The sequence below is a fragment of the Chiloscyllium plagiosum genome, unplaced genomic scaffold (assembly GCF_037043375.1).
Source record: "Chiloscyllium plagiosum isolate Xiang-an unplaced genomic scaffold, Cpla_swu_hap1 HiC_scaffold_3, whole genome shotgun sequence".
NCBI lineage: Eukaryota > Metazoa > Chordata > Chondrichthyes > Orectolobiformes > Hemiscylliidae > Chiloscyllium > Chiloscyllium plagiosum.
This window is the reverse complement of record NW_028270141.1, coordinates 150,729,136-150,750,836: the sequence shown is the minus strand read 5'-3', so window position 1 is coordinate 150,750,836 and position 21,701 is coordinate 150,729,136. Positions and strand designations below refer to the sequence as shown.

Here is a 21,701-nt window from a genome sequence, read left to right as displayed (position 1 = left end):
AGCTGCCTGGGAGCGTGGTGCAGGTGGCTTCCATATGAGAGCTGGATATATATTTGAAAGTGATGGATGTAGAGGGCTATGGTGATTGGGCTGGAGAATGGCCCCGGCTGAATAGGCTTTCAGGAGCTGGTACAGACACAATGGGTCGAATGGCCTCCTTCTTTACTGTACAATTCTGACTCTAAACCAACTGCAGAAACAAGACCCAAGTTTTTAATGGAACTATGAGTTTGATTCATTATGGTAGGGGTTATAAAACATAAAAGTGAGGATAAAGCACTGAATCAGTACTAACCCTGAGTTAAAACCACAGTCAGAGTCCTGGGTGCAGTTTAAGGTCTCCACACTACAGGAGAGATGGTAAAGCAATGGGGAAGGTATAGCAGGGAGGAAACTGCTGACGGTAAGGAAATTAAAACATAGACTTAAAGACAAGCTGACTTCATTAAAGCAGAGGAATGGAACAATTGAACAAGAGGTATCTACAATTATCAAAGACTGGGACCGAGTAGATTTCAGTGATTGAGAATGAATTGTTGGAGCTTTGGGCTGACAAGGGTCTTAAAGGAAGTGGTTAGTGAGATCGTCGACACATTGGCTCTCATTTTCCAAAACTCTCTTGATTCAGGAAAGGTCCATTAGTTTGGAAGATCGTGAATGTAACACCTTCTCAATCGTTCACCATTCAGAGGAATGACTTGGTGGGGAAGGGCTGGATGGTCTGGTTGCAATCAGAAAATGACACACTGATAGTTTGGGAAGTAAGTCACGAAGAGGACAAGAAGCTGCAAAAAGATACTGATCAGTAAAGTGAAGGGGCAAAGGAGACTGGCAAATGGAGTATCATGTGGGAAGATGTGAAATTCTCCAACTTTGGCAGGAACGATAAAAAGAAGCATATTATCTGAAAGGTTCAAGATTACAGAGCTCTGAGATGCAGAGGTATCTGGTTGTTTTGCTGAAAAGAGGTTAGTGTGCAGGAACAGCAAGTAAGTAGGAAAACTAATAGAATGCTCTCATTTATCATGAAGGGAAATGGAATACAGAGGCTGGGAGGTTATGCTTCAGTTATACAGAGATTTAATGAGAGCATGTATAGAATACAGCGCACAGTGTTAGTTATCTTATTTACAAAAGGTGGTAATGGTTTCAGAAGGTCAGAGAAGACTGGAATGGGCAGGTATCTTGTGGGGAGAAGTCATTCAGGCAAAGCTTGTATCTGCTGGAGGTTAGAACATATAAGATCCTGGGGCGGGGGGGGGGGGGGGGGGGGGGGGGGAGGTGTCTCGACAGGGTGGGTGTGGAAAGGATTCTTCCTCTTGTTGGAGTATCTCAAACTGCAGATCATCGTTGAAAAACCAGTGGCCATCTATTCAAAACAGAGATGAGGTGAAATGGTTTTTCTCTCAGACGATCACAAGTCTTAGGAATGATCCTCCTGAAAAGATGATGGAAGAAAAGGCCTTGAATATTTTTATGCCTTTGCTGGACAGATTCATGTTAAGTAAGGGGTGAAAGGTTATGGGGGTAGAAGATGGGGACGTGGATCTGAGGTTCCAGTCAGATCAGCTATGGTTCAATGGAATGGTGAAGAATCCCCGGGGATCTGAGCGTTTGTTTGCAACTTACTAAAACCAGAGCCAGGAAATACAAGATTTCAGCCCCAGGATAGAAGAGATTCTTATTGTATTTTATACACAGAAGGTTCCAGACTGTGGGAATGCTGTCCTAGAGTCAGTGTTGAAAGGAGGATGGTGTCAGTAGTTAAGAATCAGTTATGTGTGTGACCAAAGGAATGGTGAATATGAGATTTGGGAACAGGCACATAGGATTAGTCATTACTGCTCATGGAGCAGATCACCCCCCATGTGGATGGGTTGGGCAAAATGGATTGTTCCATTTGGTCATATCTGTGCTTTTTTAGGTAATAAATTCTCCACATGCTCTCAACATCTCCACTGATCAATTGAAATGATGAAATGGACCCTGGCTCCTATGGAGTGTCTGGGCATCTTCAGTTTTCTGCCTAAAACACAGTGCAACCGACAGCATAGGAACCAAGGAGGGCAGGGAGAACTAGTGTTGAAACCATCCCTGAGCCAGATCAAACCCCAGGCTGATGGTCATGGTCTGATCTGCTCTGGCTAGCAAGCCAACCAACCCCTCCCCAAACAATCTGAGTTGTAATGGCATCTTCCTTAACCGCCCAAACCTGGAGGTGGACTAGAACCCACAGCTATTGGCTCAGAGGCTACCCAATAGATCACAAGATCACCTTCCCACACGCTATGTGTTTGTCCACTGCTACAGGCCAGCTGTTCTTCCACCTCACTGGCAGTGACTCTGGCAGTGCCCCAGGCAGTGTTCCTGACAGTGCCTCTGACAGTGCCTGTGGCAGTGCCCCTGACAGCGTCTCTGGCAGTGCCCTGGCAGTGTTCCTGACAGTGTCTCTGGCAGTGCCCCTGGCAGTGTTCCTGACAGTGTCTCTGGCAGTGCCCCTGGTAGTGCCCCTGACAGTGTTCCTGACAGTGTCTCTGACAGTGTCTTTGGCAGTGCCCCTGGCAGTGCCTCTGGCAGTGTCCCTGACAGTGCCCGTGGCAGTGCCCCTGATAGTGCCCCTGGCAGTGCCCCTGACAGTACCCCTGGCAGTGCCCTGACAGTACAGACTGTCTGAATGGCAGTGCCCCTGACAGTGCCCCTGACAGTACAGACTGTCTGAATGGCAGTGCCCCTGACAGTGCCCCTGGCAGTGCCCCTGACAGTACAGACTGTCTGAATGGCAGTGCCCCTGACAGTGCCCCTGGCAGTGCCCTGACAGTACAGACTGTCTGAATGGCTAATTTGGAAAAGCACACAACTTACTGCAGAAACTCAGCATCTGTGGGAAGGAAGCAGTGACTCGTTCTCAGAATTGGACCTGAAATGTTCAAACTGTACTTCCTTCCCACAGATGCTGCCAGAGCTGGTGAATTTCTCCAGTAATTTCTGCCTTTGTTTCAGGTCTCCAGCCTCCCACAGTTCCTTGTTTTATTTAAGTTGGAGTACCTGTCTGATGGAATTGGGGCTGAAGGCTGAGACAGTTTAACAAGAAGGATATGAAATGAGTTGGGCGTCTGTTCTTCTCCTGGTCTCTGTCGAGGTGGGGAGCTGGGTGGGGCTGTAACTCAGAGGGTACTGGGAGGTTGAGAGCAGGCTGCCTGACCTGGATCTTACTGAAGCACATTTGTTGAGGTAGTCGTTATGTTACAGCAGACACGTGTTGAAGCCGCGGTCACCTATTGATGGTGCACTTTACTGTCCAGAGGATGGAAGAGCCATTGTAAAGGAGATGGAGTTTAATCTCGCAGTTGGCATGCAGCCACTATCTCCTGCAGACAATGAACAGGATTGCTTATCTTGCCACTGTCGCAATCTGTTGCAACCCGATGTTGTCATTTGCCTTATTCCTTCTGAAGAAATTCAGGCGGCTGAAAGGTTTCTCTGTTTTCCTTCTGGCCTCTTGTGAAATTTGATCGGTCAGTCTGTCTAAGATCCACTCGTGGTCCTGTGGGTCTTCTGGCCAGCGCATGTACTGCCTGTTCTGGATGTACGCCCTGATGGGCTGGTACTTCATCAGCTGGTAATCAGGGAGCCTACCAACTACCAACACAACCATCACTTCCCTCAGTTCATGGAAAAGGCGACTCTGTGCGATATTGAAGGCTTCCACACACCAGCCATCCTTCAGGAACTGCCTGGTCACAATGCAGACTGTTTTCTTACTGCTCCAGATGGCGTCACGTATGTTTGTAATATGATCCTCCCCAGGAATGAAGTCACGGTCTTCAAAGCACATTTGAAGCCTGCTCTTCTCATTGAACTGAGAGTCCAAGAACTGCAGGAGGGAATTCTTCACCCACTCAATGTCATTCCTGCTGAAACAGAGGTATGCATCAAACCTGTAGTCCTTCTCTTCCCCATCTGTCCTCTGACCATTAATGATCTTGTTTGTTGTTCTCTTGTACCAGATGAAGAACAAACCTCTGCCGTGATTGTAGAGAAGAACACAAGAGATGATAATCAGTAACATGGTCGTGAAGACGACAAAGAGAGCAAATTGTATTGCCTCTACCTTAGCATCTTCGTCACACTCATCAGTGTTTAGAAAAATAAGAGGTACCCCTTGTAAATTTTCTGGAGACACACAGTACATATCTGTTAATGGTTCTGCCAAGACCACCTCAGTGCTATTTAGCCATTCGATAAAGACCCTGAGACTACACTCGCAGATGAATTGGTTATCCCTCAAGTCCAAGTGACTCACAAAACTGAACACATCTGGACTGGGTGAGACAAGGCGGTTTTTAGATAGGTCGAGAATTTCAAGAGAGCCGGGAAACAGGTCCTGACTGAGCTGGGACAGAGAGTTCGATGATAAGTTGAGTCTCTTCAGAGAATCCAAACCTTTAAAAATATCTTGGGGCAGCTGGGTGAGATAGTTTTGGTTGAGAAGAAGAACAGTTAGGTTAGCCAGGTTATGGAACACTTCCCAGCACTGCTTCGATATCCAGACCAACTCGAGGAAGTTACTTGACAGGTCCAGGTGGATTAACTGGTTGTTTTTTGGAATGATATCAGTCCGGCCAGGCGTGCACATCGAGATACGGTTTTCCCTCAACAAAAGATGCTTCACAAAAGGAAGGGTCATGATCGTATAGAAAACATTGAGGTTGGTAAAAGCATTGTTCGAGAAATCAAGAAAGATGCTCATGGAAACTGCCTCCAGGCCATAAACTGTTGTGAGTCGGTTCAGACCCACTAAGAAATAAGTCATTTTTGGGAGATAGTGAAAGCCAGAAATAACCGAGAGTGCATTGTCCCGAAGATTCAATGTGGTCAGCTGATCCAGTCCATGGAACGAATCGTGCTGAATGATTCCAATGTGGTTGTGTTGCAAATCAATTAAGGTGACATTCCTCAGACCTTCGAAGGTCGATGAGTAGATCTCCCCCAGTAGATTGAAGGAAAGGTTTAACTGGAGAAGGGAGTCAAGGCCAAAGAATGCGTTCTTTTCAATCTGATTTATCTTGTTGAAAGATAATGTAAGCACCTGCAAGGAAGGTAAGTGTGAAAATACTTGGGTTGCAAGTGTAAAGATGGACCCGTGGGACATATCCAGATTCAGGAGCGAACTGTCACTGAGACCAACCAGTGTCTGCTTGTTTGGGTCTTCTATGTTATGAAAACCAAATGAACTACCAACGGTGGACAGGTATTGCATCTTCAGGTGGATAATAAGTGTTCCTTTCATAGCTATAAACATCTTCTCTAGCTGCTGGACATTAAGGGCAATTCCTGAAATGTCCAACGTGTACAGCAATATGTCCTTGAAAGGATTGCCACACTGATTCCAATCAAAGCTTTCACTTTTGTACAAGAGCCTGTTTGAGGAGATGCTGAATGTTTTAAAATACCTCGGTCGGACATTGTCCAGATCACCCTGACAAATCTGATGAATGTCATTTGCCTTAAAATGAACATTGCTCAAAGCGTTCAGGTTAGAAAATGTTGAATCTGGTATGATTTGTTTTATATTGTTTCCATCAAGAATGAGGGTGTGCAGTGAGGTTAAATATTTAAAATATCCGCGTTGCAGGATTGAGTCAGTCAGACCGTTGTAGTCAAGATAAAGGATTTCCAGTTTGTGTAGCCCAGCAAATGCCTCCATGTCCAGGTCTAATTCTTTATTTCCTCCCAGATCGAGGTAAATCAGATTGGGAAGATTGGTAAACGCTCTTGCTCCAACACGCATTGGCGGCTCTGTCTGTAATCCAATTAAGAGAATCTGTAGCTGAGCTAGTGACTGAGAAAATGATGTCTCTTCAATAAGCCTGATTCTGTTGTGGATTAAGTTGAGCTTGATGACGTCTGTTGGCACTTGGGGGATCTCGGTAAAATTGCGATTCACACAGTTCAGGTTATTCTGGTCCCTGGAACAAGACTTGATGGAAGGTTTCAGAGCTGCAGTGAAAGCTGCAAGGAGGCACAGAAACGAGAACAGCATGATGGTGTCCTATTAAAGAGAAAAGACAGATTATTCGTTAACAATTGCTCAAGAAATCATCAACCATTCATAATAGGTGGGATTACACATTACCACCTCTCAATAACCTTGGCCTTGGCTGTTCTGATCACAGAAACTAGATTAGATTACTTACAGTGTGGAAACAGGCCCTTCGGCCTAACAAGTCCACACTGACCCTCCAAAGAGCAACCCACCCAGACCCATTCCCTCTACATTTACCCCTTCACCTAACACTACGGGCAATTTAGCATGGCCAATCCACCTGACCTGCACATTTTTGGACTGTGGGAGGAAACCAGAGCACCCGGAGGAAACCCACGCAGACACGGGGAGAATGTGCAAACTCCACACAGTCAGTTGCCCAAGACAGGAATTGAACCTGGGGTCTCTGGCGCTGTGAGGCAGCAGTGCTAGCCACTTTGTCACTGTGCCACCCTTTATGACACCATTGGGATTGGCCATTTGGCTCTGTGAGCTCGCCCCCTGTTAGTCACCATTCCCTTGCTCCTTGGTCACCTTGTAAAGTTTCCTTCCCAAGTCCAATCTCCCTTCTGGAGGTTATTATTGAATCTGTTTCAGCCAACCTTTGTGGCAGTGCATCCCAGATCACAACTCACTGAGGAAGAAACCATTTCTCCAGAGTTTCCGAAGAATGAGCGATGATCTGATTCAAGCCTCAGGTTCTGTAGTGGGGGTTAACAGGGTAGTTGTGGAGAGATTGGTGCTGCTGCTCAGGGAATATTGAACGCCAGACCAAGAGAAGGAACCAACCAATTCAGACTGGCTGAGGAAAAATTACTTGGAATTCTCTACCCCAGCTGTTTATGGGTTACTCCAGCAGTGAAAACATTTAAGACTGAGAGAGGTAGATTTTTGTTCTGTGGTGGGATATGGGGACTGGGCCGTAAGGTGGTGTTAACGTACACCAATGCTTCTGTTTTAAATGGGGAAGTGGACTTGGGAAGTGGATTTGGCCAATTGCTCCTATTTCTTGTGTTCCTATATTCCCTCATTGACCTCTCATTCTTTTGCCAATCTATGTCTTCTGGTTAGTTCTGCACTCGCTCTCTAATGCCTGGATATCCTTTATAAAGTGTGGATCACAGAATTCTACACAATACTACAGCAGAGGCCTGTTTGACAAAGATTGAAAACATAAATGAAAAGTAGGACCCTTAGCCCTCCACGCCTGCTCTGCATTGTCTCACATCCTCTAATAAATTAGGCTAACAACAATGCTATCCATGTCAGTTTTAAAATGTATAATTGGTTAAGCATTGGTTACCATTTCCACAAGACAGGTTCAACCTTCTATCAGCTGTTGTGCGTACAATTGTTTCCACACTGTAGGGAATCTAATCTAAACAGGGAAAGGCTTCAGAAATCTCAAACGCAAAGGGATTGAGGATTAAATGGCAGAGCAAACTCAATGGGCTGAATGGCCTAATTCTGTTCCTACATCACAGAACATACAACGTGACAGCACAGGATAGGCCCTTCTGGCCTTGATGTTGTGCCGACCTGTGGAACTAATCTGAAGCCCATCAAACCCACACTATTCCATTTACATCCATATGCCTGGCCAATGACCATTTGAGTGCCCTCAAAGTTTGCGAGTCTACTACTGTTCCAGGCAGTGCGTGCCACACCCCTACTACTCTCTGAGTAAAGAAACTACTTCTGACATCTGTCCTATATCTATCACCCCTCAATTTAAAGCTATGTCCCTTCTTGCTCACCGTTACCATAATTGGAAAAAGGCTCTCCCTGTCCACCCTATCTAACCCTCTGATTATCTTATATGTCTCTATTAAGTCACCTCTCAATCTTCTTCTCTCCAACGAAAATAGCCTCAAGGACCGCAGCCTTTCCTCATAAGACCTTCCTTCCATACCAGTCAACATTCCAATAAATCACCTCTGGACCCTTTCCAAAGTTTCCACATCCCTACTATAATGCGGTGACCAGAACTGTACACAATACTCCAAGTTCGGCCGCACCAGAGTTTTGTACAGCTGCAACATGACCTCTTGACACCAAAATTCAATCCCTGTACTAATAAAAGCTAATACACTGTATGCCTTCTTGACAACCCTATTAACCTGCATGGCAACTTTCAGGGATCTATGAACATGGACACCCAGATCTCTCTGCTCATCTACACTGCCAAAAAACTTGCCATTAGCCCAGTATTCTGCATTCCTGTTACTCCTTCCAAAGTGAATCACCTCACACTTTTCCGCATTAAACTCCATTTTCCACCTCTCAGCCCAGCTCTGCAGCTTATCTATGTCCCTCTGTAACCTGCAACATCCTTCAGCATTATCCACAACTCCACCGACCTTAGTGTCATCCACAAGTGTATTAATCCATCCTTCTATGCCCTCATCTAGGTCATTTATAAAAATGACAAACTGCAGTGGCCCCAAAATAGATCCTTGTGGTACACCACCAGTAACTGAACCCCAGGATGAACATTTCCCATAAACCACCACCCTATGTCTTCTTTTAGCTAACCAATTTCTGATCCAATCTGCCACATCACCCTCAATCCCATTCCTCTGTATTTTGTACAATAGCCTACGGTGGGGAACCTTATCAAACACCTTGCTGAAGTCCATATACACCACATCAACCACTTTACCCTCATCCACCTATTTGTTCACCTTCTCAAAGAACTCAATAAGGTTTATGAGGCAAGACCTACCCTTCACAAAACCATGTTGACTATCCCTAATCAACTTATTACTTTCTAGATGATTATAAATTGTATCTCTTATAACCTTTTCCAACACTTTACCCACAACAGAAGTAAGGCTCACTGGTCTATAATTACCAGGGTTGTCTCTACTCCCTTCCCTGAACCTTTGCTATCCTCCAGTCTTCAGGCACTATTCCTGTAGACAATAACGACACAACGATCAAAGCCAATTCCACACACAACTTCCCACTACTGTCCTTGATTGGCCCTAATCTTACTCTAGATGTTCTTTTATTCCTGATATACGTTTGGAAAGCTTTAGGGTTTTCCTTAATCCTACCTGCCAATGACTTCTCATGTCCCCTCCTGGCTCTTCTTAGCTCTCTCTTTAGGTCTTTCCTGGCTACCTTGTAACCCTCAAGCACCCTAACTGAGCCTTCACATCTCATCTTAACATAAGCCATCTTCTTCCTCTTGACAGGTGATTCAACTTCTTTACTAAACCACGGCTCCCTCACTGGACCTATTCCTCCCTGCCTGACAGGTACATACTTATCAAGGACACGCAGTAGCTGTTCCTTGAATAAGCTCCACATTTCATTTGTGCCCAACCCCTGCAGTTTCCTTCCCCATCCTATGCATCCTAAATCTTCCCTAATCACATCATAAATGCCTTTCCCCCAGGAATAATTCTTGCCCTACCAATTCCTTTCCATCTCTAAAGTAAACATAACCAAATTGTGGTCACTACCACCAAAGCGCTCAACTATCTCCAAATCTAACACCTTGTCAAGTCCATTACCCAGTACCAAATCCAATGTGACCTCGCCCCTTGTTGGCCTGTCTACATACTGTGTCAGGAAACCCTCCTGCACACATTGGTCAAAAACTGACCCTCTTAAAGTACTCAAACTATAGTATTCCCAGTCAATATTTGGAAAGTTAAAGACCCCCATAACAACTACCCTGTTACTCTCGCTCCTATCCAGAATTATCTTTGCTATCCTTTCCTCTACATCTCTGGAATTACACAGCATAGTATCATAGAATCCCTACAGTATGGAAATAGGCCATTTGGCCCAAGTCCACACCCACCCTCTGAAGAGTAACCCACCCAGAACCATTCCCTTACCATATTACTCCACATTTACCCCTGACTAATACACTTTACCTGCACATAGCTTAACACTATAGGTAATTTAGCATAGCCAATTCACCTAACCTGCATATCTTTGGATATCTTGTGGTCTTATTTGCAATAGCTCCTCTTCCATCCTTCCATGGTGGGATTTGAACCCATGTCCCCATTACTCTCTGGGGCTCTAACCCAGTTACATTACCACTATGTTACCCTCAATGGCTACTTCCTTGCTTACATTATTTAAGGACAGTAAGGGTAAAATCACCACAGTCTTCTCAGACCATAGGGCTGCTTTCCCATTACAGGGAGATGGTTGTTGGTGGGGGTTTAACCTGAGGGTCACCAAACCTTTAGGCAAGGGAAGGATTGAGAAGGAGAGTCCTTTCCCGTGATGTAAGCCAGTGCAGAATTTGAACTCTACACATCTTAGCAGCTGTTCAGCTAACGGAGCTGGGACTGAGGCCTAACCAGACATCTCCTCACTGGAAATAGAGGTGAAATGAATTATGAACCATGTAGGACATTGTGTGGTGGTTTACCTTGTCCAGAGCCTGCAGAAACCAAAGGACACAGTCTTCACTTCATGTGAGGGAGTCTCAAAACTGATCTGCAGAAACAATCATTATTAATGATTAATCACTGGGATAAACTCACTCAGGCACAGATCCAGAGCCATGTGAAATACTTTAATGCTACCCTCAATGGCTGCTTCCTTGCTTATTTAAGGACAGTAAGGGTTGAATCCCAATAAGAATAAAAACGCTGAGAAATGAAGAGAAGCAAAAGCCAAGTTTTCACTGTTGAGATTAAGCCTCACTTTCCACTTTCAAATTATTAACCAAAAGAGAATATCATACACTAAATGAACCTGTGAGAGTAGTTTAGTAACACCACAGTTATAGATAATATGTTTGATTGAAGGACCAGGTTTAATGGCTAAAACTATTATTGGTTTTAAGTAACTGAGCTGAGCTGATAAATTGTCTCAATGTGCAATTAGAAATTTTTGTAAAACTCCGTAACTAAAAAACTGTCTTAATTCTACACAATTTTGTGGGTGGCACGGTGGCACAGTGGTTAGCACTGCTGCCTCACAGCGCCAGAGACCTGGGTTCAATTCCCGACTCAGGCGACTGTCTGTGTGGAGTTTGCAGATTCTCCCCGTGTCTGTGTGGGTTTCCTCCGGGTGCTCCGGTTTCCTCCCACAGTCCAAAGATGTGCAGGTCAGGTGAATTGGCCGTGCTAAATTGCTTGTAGTGTTAGGTAAAGGGGTAAATATACGGGAATGGGTGGGTTACGCTTCGGCGGGGCAGTGTGGACTTGTTGGGCCGAAGGGCCTGTTTCCACACTGTAAGTAATCTAAAGTTTGTTTTAAAGATTTCTGACAAAATAATATCAAAAAACAGTCAAAGTGTGTGATCATTCACAGTTAGGTCTGTTGTAATTTTGACGCTTCCTCTATTTTTACATCAATTCAATTCACGTATTTTCGTGAAATAGAGTGGCACAGTGGTTAGCACTGCTGCCTCACAGCACCAGGGTCCCAGGTTCGGTTCCAGCCTCGGGCAACTGTCTGTGTGGAGTTTGCACATTCTCCCCGTGTCTGCGTGGGTTTCCTCCCACAGTCCAAAGACGTGCAGGTCAGGTGAATTGGCCATGCTAAATTGCCCTTCGTGTTATGGTGTATTAGTCAGAGAAAAATGGGACTGGGTGGGTTACTCTTCAGAGGTTCGGTGTGGACTTGTTGGGCCGAAGGGTCTGTTTCCACACTGTAGGGAATCTAATCTAATCTAAATAGTCCCAAGGATGCAAGACTTCAGTTATGGACAGAGACTGATTCCTGGGTTTGGCAGGACTGACATATCAGTTAGCACATTATTCACTGGAGTTTCGGAAGAATGAAGAGGATCACTCAGAAACCTATAAAATCCTACCAAGACTGGCCAGGGTAGATACAGGAAGGTTGTTTCCAATGACAGGGGAGTCTAGAACCAGGGGTCACAGTCTGAAGATATGGGGTTGGCCATTTAGGACCGAGAGGAGGAGAAACTGCTTCCCCTAGGGAGTGGGGGGGGGGGCTGAAACTCTCTGCCCCAGGAAGCAGTTAAAAATGTTTTCAAGAAGGAGTCAGATATTGTTCTTAGGGCTAAAGGGATCAAAAGGATATGGGGAGAAAGTGGGAACTGGGGACTGAGTTGGATGATCAGCTATGATCGTATTGAATGGCAGAGCCCTGAAAGGGCCGAATGGCCTACTCTTGCTCCAATTTCTAAAGTTCTGTAATTGGGGACAGAGATTTACGGTGACTGGCAAAAATCCAGGGATCTTGCAAGATGAGACTTTTTTTTAACGGCAGGTGAAGAGGAATTGAAACACACCGCCTGAAAGTGTGGAGTTAATAACTTTTCAACAGGAATTGAATAAATGCCTGGAGGGAGAGATTTTAGGGCCTACTGGGGAAAGGCAGTCGGATGGATTGAATTAGATAATTGATGGAATGAACTGACAGAGGTGTGTGGGATGAGATGGTGCTGTATCATTCTGATTGTTGTGGTGTGTAACTAGAAGAATGGGAGAAGGTGAATCAAATGGCCTTTTCTTGTTGAGCAAATGTTCTATACATAACCCCCCCCCCCCTTCCAGGCCAGATTATCCAGCAGTATCAAATCAATCAAACATTGACATCACTATTTTATCCAGGTACCAGCAGAGAGCCCTATCCACAGACCATTCAAAACCCATCAGATCACCCAGCAACCCTCACCTCACTGGGTCACAACAGAGCTCTTTGGTGGTTTCTCAGTCTGTCCTGAGCTGGTACCTGGAACCTGTCTGGAGAGGTTTGGGTTGTTTTCTGCTGTACTCCTTTGACAACTTGGTCATCTTGTTGCTGGTCGCTATCACTCAGCATCACAACAATCATCATCATTCAAGTGTTCTTCCTCAGTGTCTTTGTGAAGAATTGGTGAGAGGGTTGGATATTGGTTAGAGCTGCTGTTTCCCAATGTGGCTCCAAATCAGTAATGACTTCACATGATCCGGGCTGGTGGTGTATTTGAGAAACCTTTGCTCGTTCCTCAGTGTTTGTATTCCGATCTCAGGCTATCTGTCTAGTTTACAGTTTGATAGTTCTCCAGTTCCTCGATCGTCACGTAGCTCTTTAATTTATAATGGACCAGGGCAGACCCCCTTAAAACATTTCAAGAAAGTAGCCAGGACCCTAACTTTGTGAGTTGTTTTAAACAGGGGAAGAGTGGATATTCCAGGAGGGATGCAGCTGGTCGAACCACTTAGTTTGAAATAAAATAGAATTTATTTACAAGGTTACCGAATGAAACACAAACAAAACAGAAGAGGATATAGAATAACTTAACCTATTCGAAAAGCCAACTGACCATCCCAACGTAATGTTGCTGTTCCAAATACTTGCAATATTCACCAGAAACACCCCTTGGTACCAAAGGTAAAATCAAACCCAGGGTTTTGCAGAAGACAGAGAGATGACAGAGAGATTCAGCATGGAACACCTTCCTCCATGGAGCTGTTTCTTGGACCAGCAGACTCAAAAACTGACTGACTGCTTTCTCTGAACAGCCAGACTGCAAACCCCAAACCAAACCAAACCAAACCAAACCAGCCCAGACCAGACCAGATCAGACCAGAGTAAAGCTGAGCTGGGAAGACTGGTCTCTCCTTGTTCATTGCAGCAGTTGTTTTTAAACTTGTAAGCCGTTGATCCGAGGCAGTGTCTGTCAGCTATAATCAAATGGGCCCTAAAACCTCCAAACCTAGAACTTTCCGAATCATTGCTTTTATAAACTCTCTGAAAAAAAAAAGCCAAGGACAACCTAACCTTGTTAAAGGAGCAGCATCATCACAAATTCACCTCTGTCTTTGAGGAAGAGTGTCCCATTTTTCCGAAAGGCTCGATAATTGGCCAAGGTCTTCCGAATATAAACTCAATCTGGGGATGTTAATGCCTTTTCCATTGACATTACATGAAAATGTAGCCGTATGGGGCAAAAGCTTTGTTTTGTTGTCCAGTCGTCAGTGCTGATGGTTTTGATGGTATGTACCATGTACTCTGTTAGACACTGAAAACATGACAGCAATGGTCATGCTTGTTATGTTGCTAAGTCATTGAATGCTGGGAAATGTGGAGGAGTAAATTTCCCCATGTGTCTATTCAATGGAGTGAATGTGTCCATTGCTGATTCTGTCGAAGGAGTCGATGTAGAGGGTCCCTTTGCTGCTGAGGTTGATATATTTGGCATCTCTCACATATGATCATCAATCATTGGATATCCTGATTCATCCCAGCCAGTCTACAGACTCCCCTGCTGCTCTCCTGTGAATTCAATACCCATGTGTCCCTGGTGTAACGTAGTATTTTAATATTGTGCTTTCACGCATGGACTTATCAGCCATTGAAATGGCTTGCTGTAATACACGGAGTTCATCCCTGTATAAAATGAGCCAATGTTCTCAGGGTCTTCCTTGTTACTGTCAGCCCATCACTGGATAATAGTCTTTACCAGTTTTTGTGGTTGCTCAACTTAAGCAGTTACCCATTGCAACTGTTCACATAGGCTCTGGCCAGAGTAACAGATTAACCTCTAGAACATGTCTAACACTGCAGTCTGGAGCATCAGGTGTGGCTCAAAAGGAACATTGTGATCTTTGTGAGGGGGTGGGGAATCTGTTTGGTGTGTCAGATTGGATTTTCCTCACTTCAAAGTCCCTTGTTTGGATATTGTTGACTGTGGCGTGGAGTGAATCTCACCAATCATCAAGCACATGCTATTTATTAATCAATGCTCCAGCTCCAGGTCACCTTGTACTGTTGACGTGGTATGTGAGGTTAACAAAATGGAAAGCTGGATCATCTTTTGACATTTGTCTTTCTCCTGGTTCACCCTGAACTCTATCCAGTGCCTCATCTTAACACCCTCATTGTTGCCAGTGTTGTTTTTTGAGCGGTATGTTTTTCTGGGACCAGGCTTCCTGTTTACCATTATTACCATGGACAGTCCAGAATCAGGAGGAGCTGTGATGGTAAACCACATCTTGTGGCAGACTCTGCCGGTTTAGTTCACTTCACTCACCGCAGCATCAATGTAAGCTGCAATTAAAGCGTGTGATTATCTTTCGCCTACCCAAGGGCTCCATATTTGTGTCAGTCCGCAGTAACAGACCAATAATATCTATTTCTTCTTGCCGTACAGATCCTCCTGAATGTGTTGAACTGTTGGAGAGCTGATAATTAATCCGCTGAGCCTCTCTGACACTTCCTGTTTGGGGAAAGCCACTCTTCACGATGATACCTTAAACAAGATGTTCTCTGTTTGACACGAGGCTGTTGATCCTGAAGTAATTTCTTACCTTGAGCTGATTGTGAAGAACCTTCCAGATCTCAGTCTTAAGTTGACGCCCTTTATTCTGAGACTGTGCCCTCTCGTCCTCTCTCATGATGGGAAGACCTGCTCAGCATTTGCCCAGTCCAGCCCTTGAAGAATCTGATAGAGATTTTACAAACTGATGCTGTTGAACAGTGGGACAGAGACAGACTGTCCTTCATCCAAATTCTCCAATGGTTGGTGTTGTCCAGTTGGTGATCAAATAGTTTTTGAAATATTTACCACCACGATTATGAAGTCTGGTTTACAGAGGGCGACCACTGGTAACAGTGGGGTGAACCAGGGGCCAAGAGGGGGTTTTACCTGACAGAGAATTGTTTATGTTATGTCTAATGATGTAAGACACTGGCGTGGATACTGAACTATTGAAGGTGATCAGGCACAAACGTTACCTTCCTCAAATACAGTGGGACAGGGCAAGTATATACATTTACAACAGAGGGGCTTGCTTCTGCAGAGTGTCTTTATCCAGGTAATCACAGGATAAGGTGGGATCTGAGACCGTAAAACACTCAAGTGACATGGCAGAAGACAGTGGGGCCATCATGACCATGTCTCTTATTGGTATACAGACCAAAAGGCAATGGGACCGAATACAACAGCTGCATTTCAACACAGTACAGAGAGGTTACATCTGTACGACAAAAGTAAAGATTCTCAGGGCATTGTGGGATATCAGTATCAGTGAGGGTCCCAGTGTGAGGGGAGTGCAGTATCAGTGAGGGTCCCAGTGTGAGGGGAGTGCGATGTCAGTGAGGGTCCCAGTGTGAGGGGAGTGCGGTGTCAGTGAGGGTTCCAAGGTGAGGGGAGTGCAGTGTCAGTGAGGGTCCCAGTGTGAGGGGAGTGCGGTATCAGTGAGGGTCCCAGTGTGAGGGGAGTGCAGTGTCAGTGAGGGTCCCAGTGTGAGGGGAGTGCGGTGTCAGTGAGGGTTCCAGTGTGAGGGGAGTGCAGTGTCAGTGAGGGTCCCAGTGTGAGGGGAGTGCGGTATCAGTGAGGGTCCCAGTGTGAGGGGAGTGCAGTATCAGTGAGGGTCCCAGTGTGAGGGGAGTGCAGTATCAGTAAGGGACCCAGTGTGACGGGAGTGCGGTATCATTGAGGCTCCCAGTGTGAGGGGAGTGCGGTATCAGTGAGGGTCACAGTGTGAGGGGAGTGTAGTATCAGTGAGGGTCTCAGTGTGAGGGGAGTGTGGTGTCAGTGAGGGTCCCAGTGTGAGGGGAGTGTAGTATCTGTGAGGATCCCAGTGTGATGGGAATGCAGTATCTGTGAGGATCCCAGTGTGAGGGGAGTGTAGTATCTGTGAGGGTCCCAGTGTGAGGGGAGTGCAGTATCAGTGAAGGTCTCAGTGTGAGGGGAGTGCGGTGTCAGTGAGGGTCCCAGTGTGAGGGGATTGTGATATCAGTGAAAATCTCAGTGTGAGGGGAGTGCGGTATCAGTGAGGGTCTCAGTGTGAGGGGAGTGCAGTGTCAGTGAGGGTGCCAGGGTGAGGGGAGTGTGGTATCAGTGAGGGTCTCAGTGTGAGGCGAGTGCGGTGTCAGTGAGGGTCTCAGTGTGAGGGGAGTGCAGTGTCAGTGAGGGTGCCAGTGTGAGGGGAGTATGGCATCAGTGAGGGTCCCAGTGTGAGGGGAGTGCAGTGTCAGTGAGGGTCCCAGTGTGAGGGGAGTGCGGTGTCAGTGAGGCTCCCAGTGTGAGGGGAGTGCGGTGTCAGTGAGGGTCCCAGTGTGAGGGGATTGCCGTGTCAGTGAGGGTCCCAGTGTGAGGGGAGTGCTGTATCAGTGAGGGTCCCAGTGTGAGGGGAGTGCGGTGTCAGTGAGGGTCCCAGTGTGAGGGGAGTGCTGTATCAGTGAGGGTCCCAGTGTGAGGGGAGTGCGGTGTCAGTGAGGATCCCAGTGTGAGGGGAGTGCGGCGTCAGTGAGGCTCCCAGTGTAAGGGGAGTGCGGTGTCAGTGAGGGTCCCAGAGTGAGGGGAGTACAGTGTCAGTGAGGGTCCCAGTGTGAGGGGAGTGCAGTGTCAGTGAGGGTGCCAGTGTGAGGGGAGTGTGGCATCAGTGAGGGTCCCAGTGTGAGGGGAGTGCAGTGTCAGTGAGGGTCCCAGTGTGAGGGGAGTGCGGTGTTAGTGAGGGTCCCAGTGTGAGGGGAGTGCGGTGTCAGTGAGGGTCCCAGTGTGAGGGGAGTGCCGTGTCAGTGAGGGTCCCAGTGTGAGGGGAGTGCAGTATCAGTGAGGGTCACAGTGTGAGGGGAGTGCAGTATCAGTGAGGGTCCCAGTGTGAGGGGAGTGCAGTGTCAGTGAGGGTCCCAGTGTGAGGGGAGTGCGGTGTCAGTGAGGGTCCCAGAGTGAGGGGAGTACGGTGTCAGTGAGGGTTCCAGTGTGAGGGGAGTGCAGTGTCAGTGAGGGTCCCAGTGTGAGGGGAGTGCGGTATCAGTGAGGGTCCCAGAGTGAGGGGAGTGCAGTGTCAGTGAGGGTCCCAGTGTGAGGGGAGTGCGGTGTCAGTGAGTGTCCCAGTGTGAGGGGAGTGCGGTATCAGTGAGGGTCCCAGAGTGAGGGGAGTGCAGTGTCAGTGTGGGTCCCAGTGTGAGGGGAGTGCAGTATCAGTGAGGGACCCAGAGTGAGGGGAGCGCAGTATCAGTGAGGGTCCCAGTGTGAGGGGAGTGCGGTGTCAGTGAGGGTCCCAGTGTGAGGGGAATGCAGGATCAGTGAGTGTCCCAGTGTGAGGGGAGTGTGGTATCAGTGAGGGTCTCAGTGTGAGGGGAGTGCAGTATCAGTGAGGGTCCCAGTGTGAGGGGAATGCAGTATCAGTGAGTGTCCCAGTGTGAGGGGAGTGTGGTATCAGTGAGGGTCTCAGTGTGAGGGGAGTGCAGTATCAGTGAGGTTCCCAGTGTGAGGGGAGTGTGATATCAGTGAAGGTCTCAGTGTGAGGGGAGTGTGGGAACTGTGAGGGTCCCAAGGTGAGGGGTGTGCAGTATCAGTGAGGGTCTCAATGTGAGGGGTGTGCAGTGTCAGTGAGGGTCCCTGTGTGAGGGGAGTGTGGCATCAGTGAAGGTCTCAGTGTGAGGGGAGTGCGGTGTCATTGAGTGTCCCAATGTGAGGGGAGTGTGGTGTCATTGAGGTTCCAGTGTGAGGGGAATGCAGTATCAGTGAGGGTCTCAGTGTGAGGGGAGTGCAGTGTCAGTGAGTGTCTTTGTGTGAGGGGAGTGCGGTATCAATGATATTCCCAGTGTGAGGGGAGTGCAGTATCTGTGAGGGTCCCAGTGTGAGGGGAGTGTAGTATCTGTGAGGGTCCCAGTGTGAGGGGAGTGCAGTATCAGTGAAGGTCTCAGTGTGAGGGGAGTGCGGTGTCAGTGAGGTTCCCAATGTGAGGGGATTGTGATCTCAGTGAAGGTCTCAGTGTGAGGGGAGTGCGGTATCAATGAGGGTCTCAGTGTGAGGGGAGTACAGTGTCAGTGAGGGTGCCAGGGTGAGGGGAGTGCGGTATCAGTGAGGGTCGCAGTGTGAGGGGAGTGCGGGAACTGTGAGGGTCCCAAGGTGAGGGGAGTGCAGTGTCGGTGAGGATCCCAGAGTGAGGGGAGTGCAGTGTCAGTGAGGGTCCCAGGGTGAGGGGAGTGCGGTATCAGTGAGGGTCCTAGTGTGAGGGTCCCAGTGTGAGGGGAGTTTGGCATCAGTGAGGGTCCCAGTGTGAGGGGAGTGCAGTGTCAGTGAGGGTCCCAGTGTGAGGGGAGTGCGGTGTCATTGAGGTTCCAGTGTGAGGGGAGTGCGGCATCAGTGAGGGTCCCATTGTGAGGGGAGTGCAGTATCAGTGAGGGTCCCAGTGTGAGGGGAGTGCAGTATCAGTGAGGGTCCCAGTGTGAGGGGAGTGCGGTATCAGTAAGGGTCCCAGTGACAGGGGAGTGCAGTATCAGTGAGGGTCCCAGTGTGAGGGGAGTGCTGTATCAGTGAGGGTCCCAGTGTGAGGGGAGTGCAGTATCAGTGAGGGTCCCAGTGTGAGGGGAGTGCGGTGTCAGTGAGGGTCCCAGAGTGAGGGGAGTGCGGTATCATTGAGGGTCCCAGTGTGAGGGGAGTGCGGTGTCAGTAAGGGTCCCAGTGTGAGGGGAGTGCGGTATCATTGAGGGTCCCAGAGTGAGGGGAGTGCAGTGTCAGTGAGGGTCCCAGTGTGAGGGGAGTGCAGTATCAGTGAGGGTCCCAGTGTGAGGGAAGTGCGGTGTCAGTGAGGGTCCCTGTGTGAGGGGAGTGTGGTATCGGTGAGGGTCCCAGAGTGAGGGGAGTGCAGTGTCAGTGAGGGTCCCAGTGTGAGGAGAGTGCGGTGTCAGTGAGGGTCCCAGTGTGAGGGGAGTTTGGCATCAGTGAGGGTCCCAGTGTGAGGGGAGTGCGGTGTCAGTGAGGGTCCCATTGTGAGGGGAGTTTGGCATCAGTGAGGGTCCCAGTGTGAGGGGAGTGCAGTATCAGTGAAGGTCCCAGTGTGAGGGGAGTGCGGTATCAGTGAGGGTCCCAGTGTGAGGGGAGTGCAGTATCAGTGAGGGTCCCAGTGTGAGGGGAGTGCAGTATCAGTGAGGGTCCCAGTGACAGGGGAGTGCAGTATCAGTGAGGGTCCCAGTGACAGGGGAGTGCAGTATCAGTGGGGGTCACAGTGAGAGGGGAGTGCAGTGTCAGTGAGGGTCCCAGTGTGAGGGGAATGCAGTATCAGTGAGGGTCCCAGTGTGAGGGGAGCGCAGTATCAATGAGGGTCCCAGTGTGAGGGGAGTGCGGTGTCAGTGAGGGTCCCAGTGTGAGGGGAGTGCGGTGTCAGTGAGGGTCCCAGTGTGAGGGGAGTGCAGTGTCAGTGAGGGTCCCAGTGTGAGGGGAGTGTGGCATCAGTGAGGGTCCCAGTGTGAGGGGAGTGCAGTGTCAGTGAGGGTCCCAGTGTGAGGGGAGTGCGGTGTCATTGAGGTTCCAGTGTGAGGGGAGTGCGGCATCAGTGAGGGTCCCAGTGTGAGGGGAGTGCAGTATCAGTGAGGGTCCCAGTGTGAGGGGAGTGCGGTGTCAGTGAGGGTCCCAGTGACAGGGGAGTGCAGTATCAGTGAGGGTCCCAGTGTGAGGGGAGTGCGGCATCAGTGAGGGTCCCAGAGTGAGGGGAGTGTGACATCAGTGAGGGTCCCAGTGTGAGGGGAGTGCAGTGTCAGTGAGGGTCCCAGTGTGAGGGGAGTGCGGTGTCAGTGGGGCTCCCAGTGTGAGGGGAGTGCGGTGTCAGTGAGGGTCCAAGTGTGTGGGGAGTGTGGTATCAGTGAGGGTCCCAGTGTGAGGGGAGTGCAGTGTCAGTGAGGGTCCCAGTGTGAGGGGAGTGCGGTGTCACTGAGGGTCCCAGTGTGAGGGGAGTGCGGTGTCAGTGAGGGTCCCAGTGTGAGGGGAGTGCGGTGTCAGTGAGGGTCCCAGTGTGAGGGGAGTGCGGTGTCACTGAGAGTCCCAGTGTGAGGGGAGTGTGGTGTCAGTGAGGGTCCCTGTGTGAGGGGAGTGCAGTATCAGTGAGGGACCCAGTGTGAGGGGAGCGCAGTATCAGTGAGGGTCCCAGTGTGAGGGGAGTGCAGTATCAGTGAGGGTCCCAGTGTGAGGGGAATGCAGTATCAGTGAGTGTCCCAGTGTGAGGGGAGTGTGGTATCAGTGAGGGTCTCAGTGTGAGGGGAGTGCAGTATCAGTGAGGTTCCCAGTCTGAGGGGAGTGTGATATCAGTGAAGGTCTCAGTGTGAGGGGAGTGTGGGAACTGTGAGGGTCCCAAGGTGAGGGGTGTGCGGTATCAGTGAGGGTCTCAATGTGAGGGGAGTGCAGTGTCAGTGAGGGTCCCAGGGTGAGGGGAGTGCGGTATCAGTGAGCGTCCTAGTGTGAGGGTCCCAGTGTAAGGGGAGTGCGGTATCAGTGAGGGTCCCAGTGTGATGGGAGCGCAGTATCAGTGAGGGTCTCAGTGTGATGGGAGCGCAGTATCAGTGAGGGTCCCAGTGTGAGGGGAGTGTGGTATCAGTGAGGGTCCCAGTGTGAGGGGAGTGTGGCATTAGTGAGGGTCCCAGTGTGAGGGGAGTGCAGTGTCAGTGAGGGTCCCAGTGTGAGGGGAGTGTGGTGTCATTGAGGTTCCAGTGTGAGGGGAGTGCTGTATCAGTGAGGGTCCTAGTGTGAGGGAAGTGCGGTGTCAGTGAGGGTCCCAGTGTGAGGGGAGTGCTGTATCAGTGAGGGTCCCAGTGTGAGGGGAGTGCAGTGTCAGTGAGGGTCCCATTGTGAGGAGAGTGCGGTGTCAGTGAGGGTCCAAGTGTGAGGGGACTGTGGTATCAGTGAGGGTCCCAGAGTGAGGGGAGTGCAGTGTCAGTGAGGGTCCCAGTGTGAGGGGAGTGCAGTGTCAGTGAGGGTCCCTGTGTGAGGGGAGTG

At 48.7% G+C, this 21,701-nt stretch overlaps 1 protein-coding gene across 2 annotated transcripts in view; it reads right to left on the bottom strand.

Annotated features, from left to right (window-relative positions):
- Positions 1–1,268: 1,268 nt before the first annotated feature.
- The window catches only part of LOC122547751 (toll-like receptor 5), a 56,448-nt gene continuing 36,015 nt past the window's right edge, over positions 1,269–21,701 (bottom strand). Inside the window, exons 2-3 of one of the 2 annotated variants that reach the window (XM_087984325.1) lie at positions 10,446–10,513; positions 1,269–6,052 (exon numbers count right to left, since the gene is read on the bottom strand). In XM_087984325.1, coding sequence (XP_087840451.1) covers positions 3,392–6,043 — 2,652 coding nt within the window. In that variant the 5' untranslated portion in view covers positions 6,044–6,052; positions 10,446–10,513 and the 3' untranslated portion in view covers positions 1,269–3,391. The remainder of the gene's footprint in view (positions 6,053–10,445; positions 10,514–21,701) is intronic. The other variant, XM_087984334.1, reaches the window with a different exon arrangement.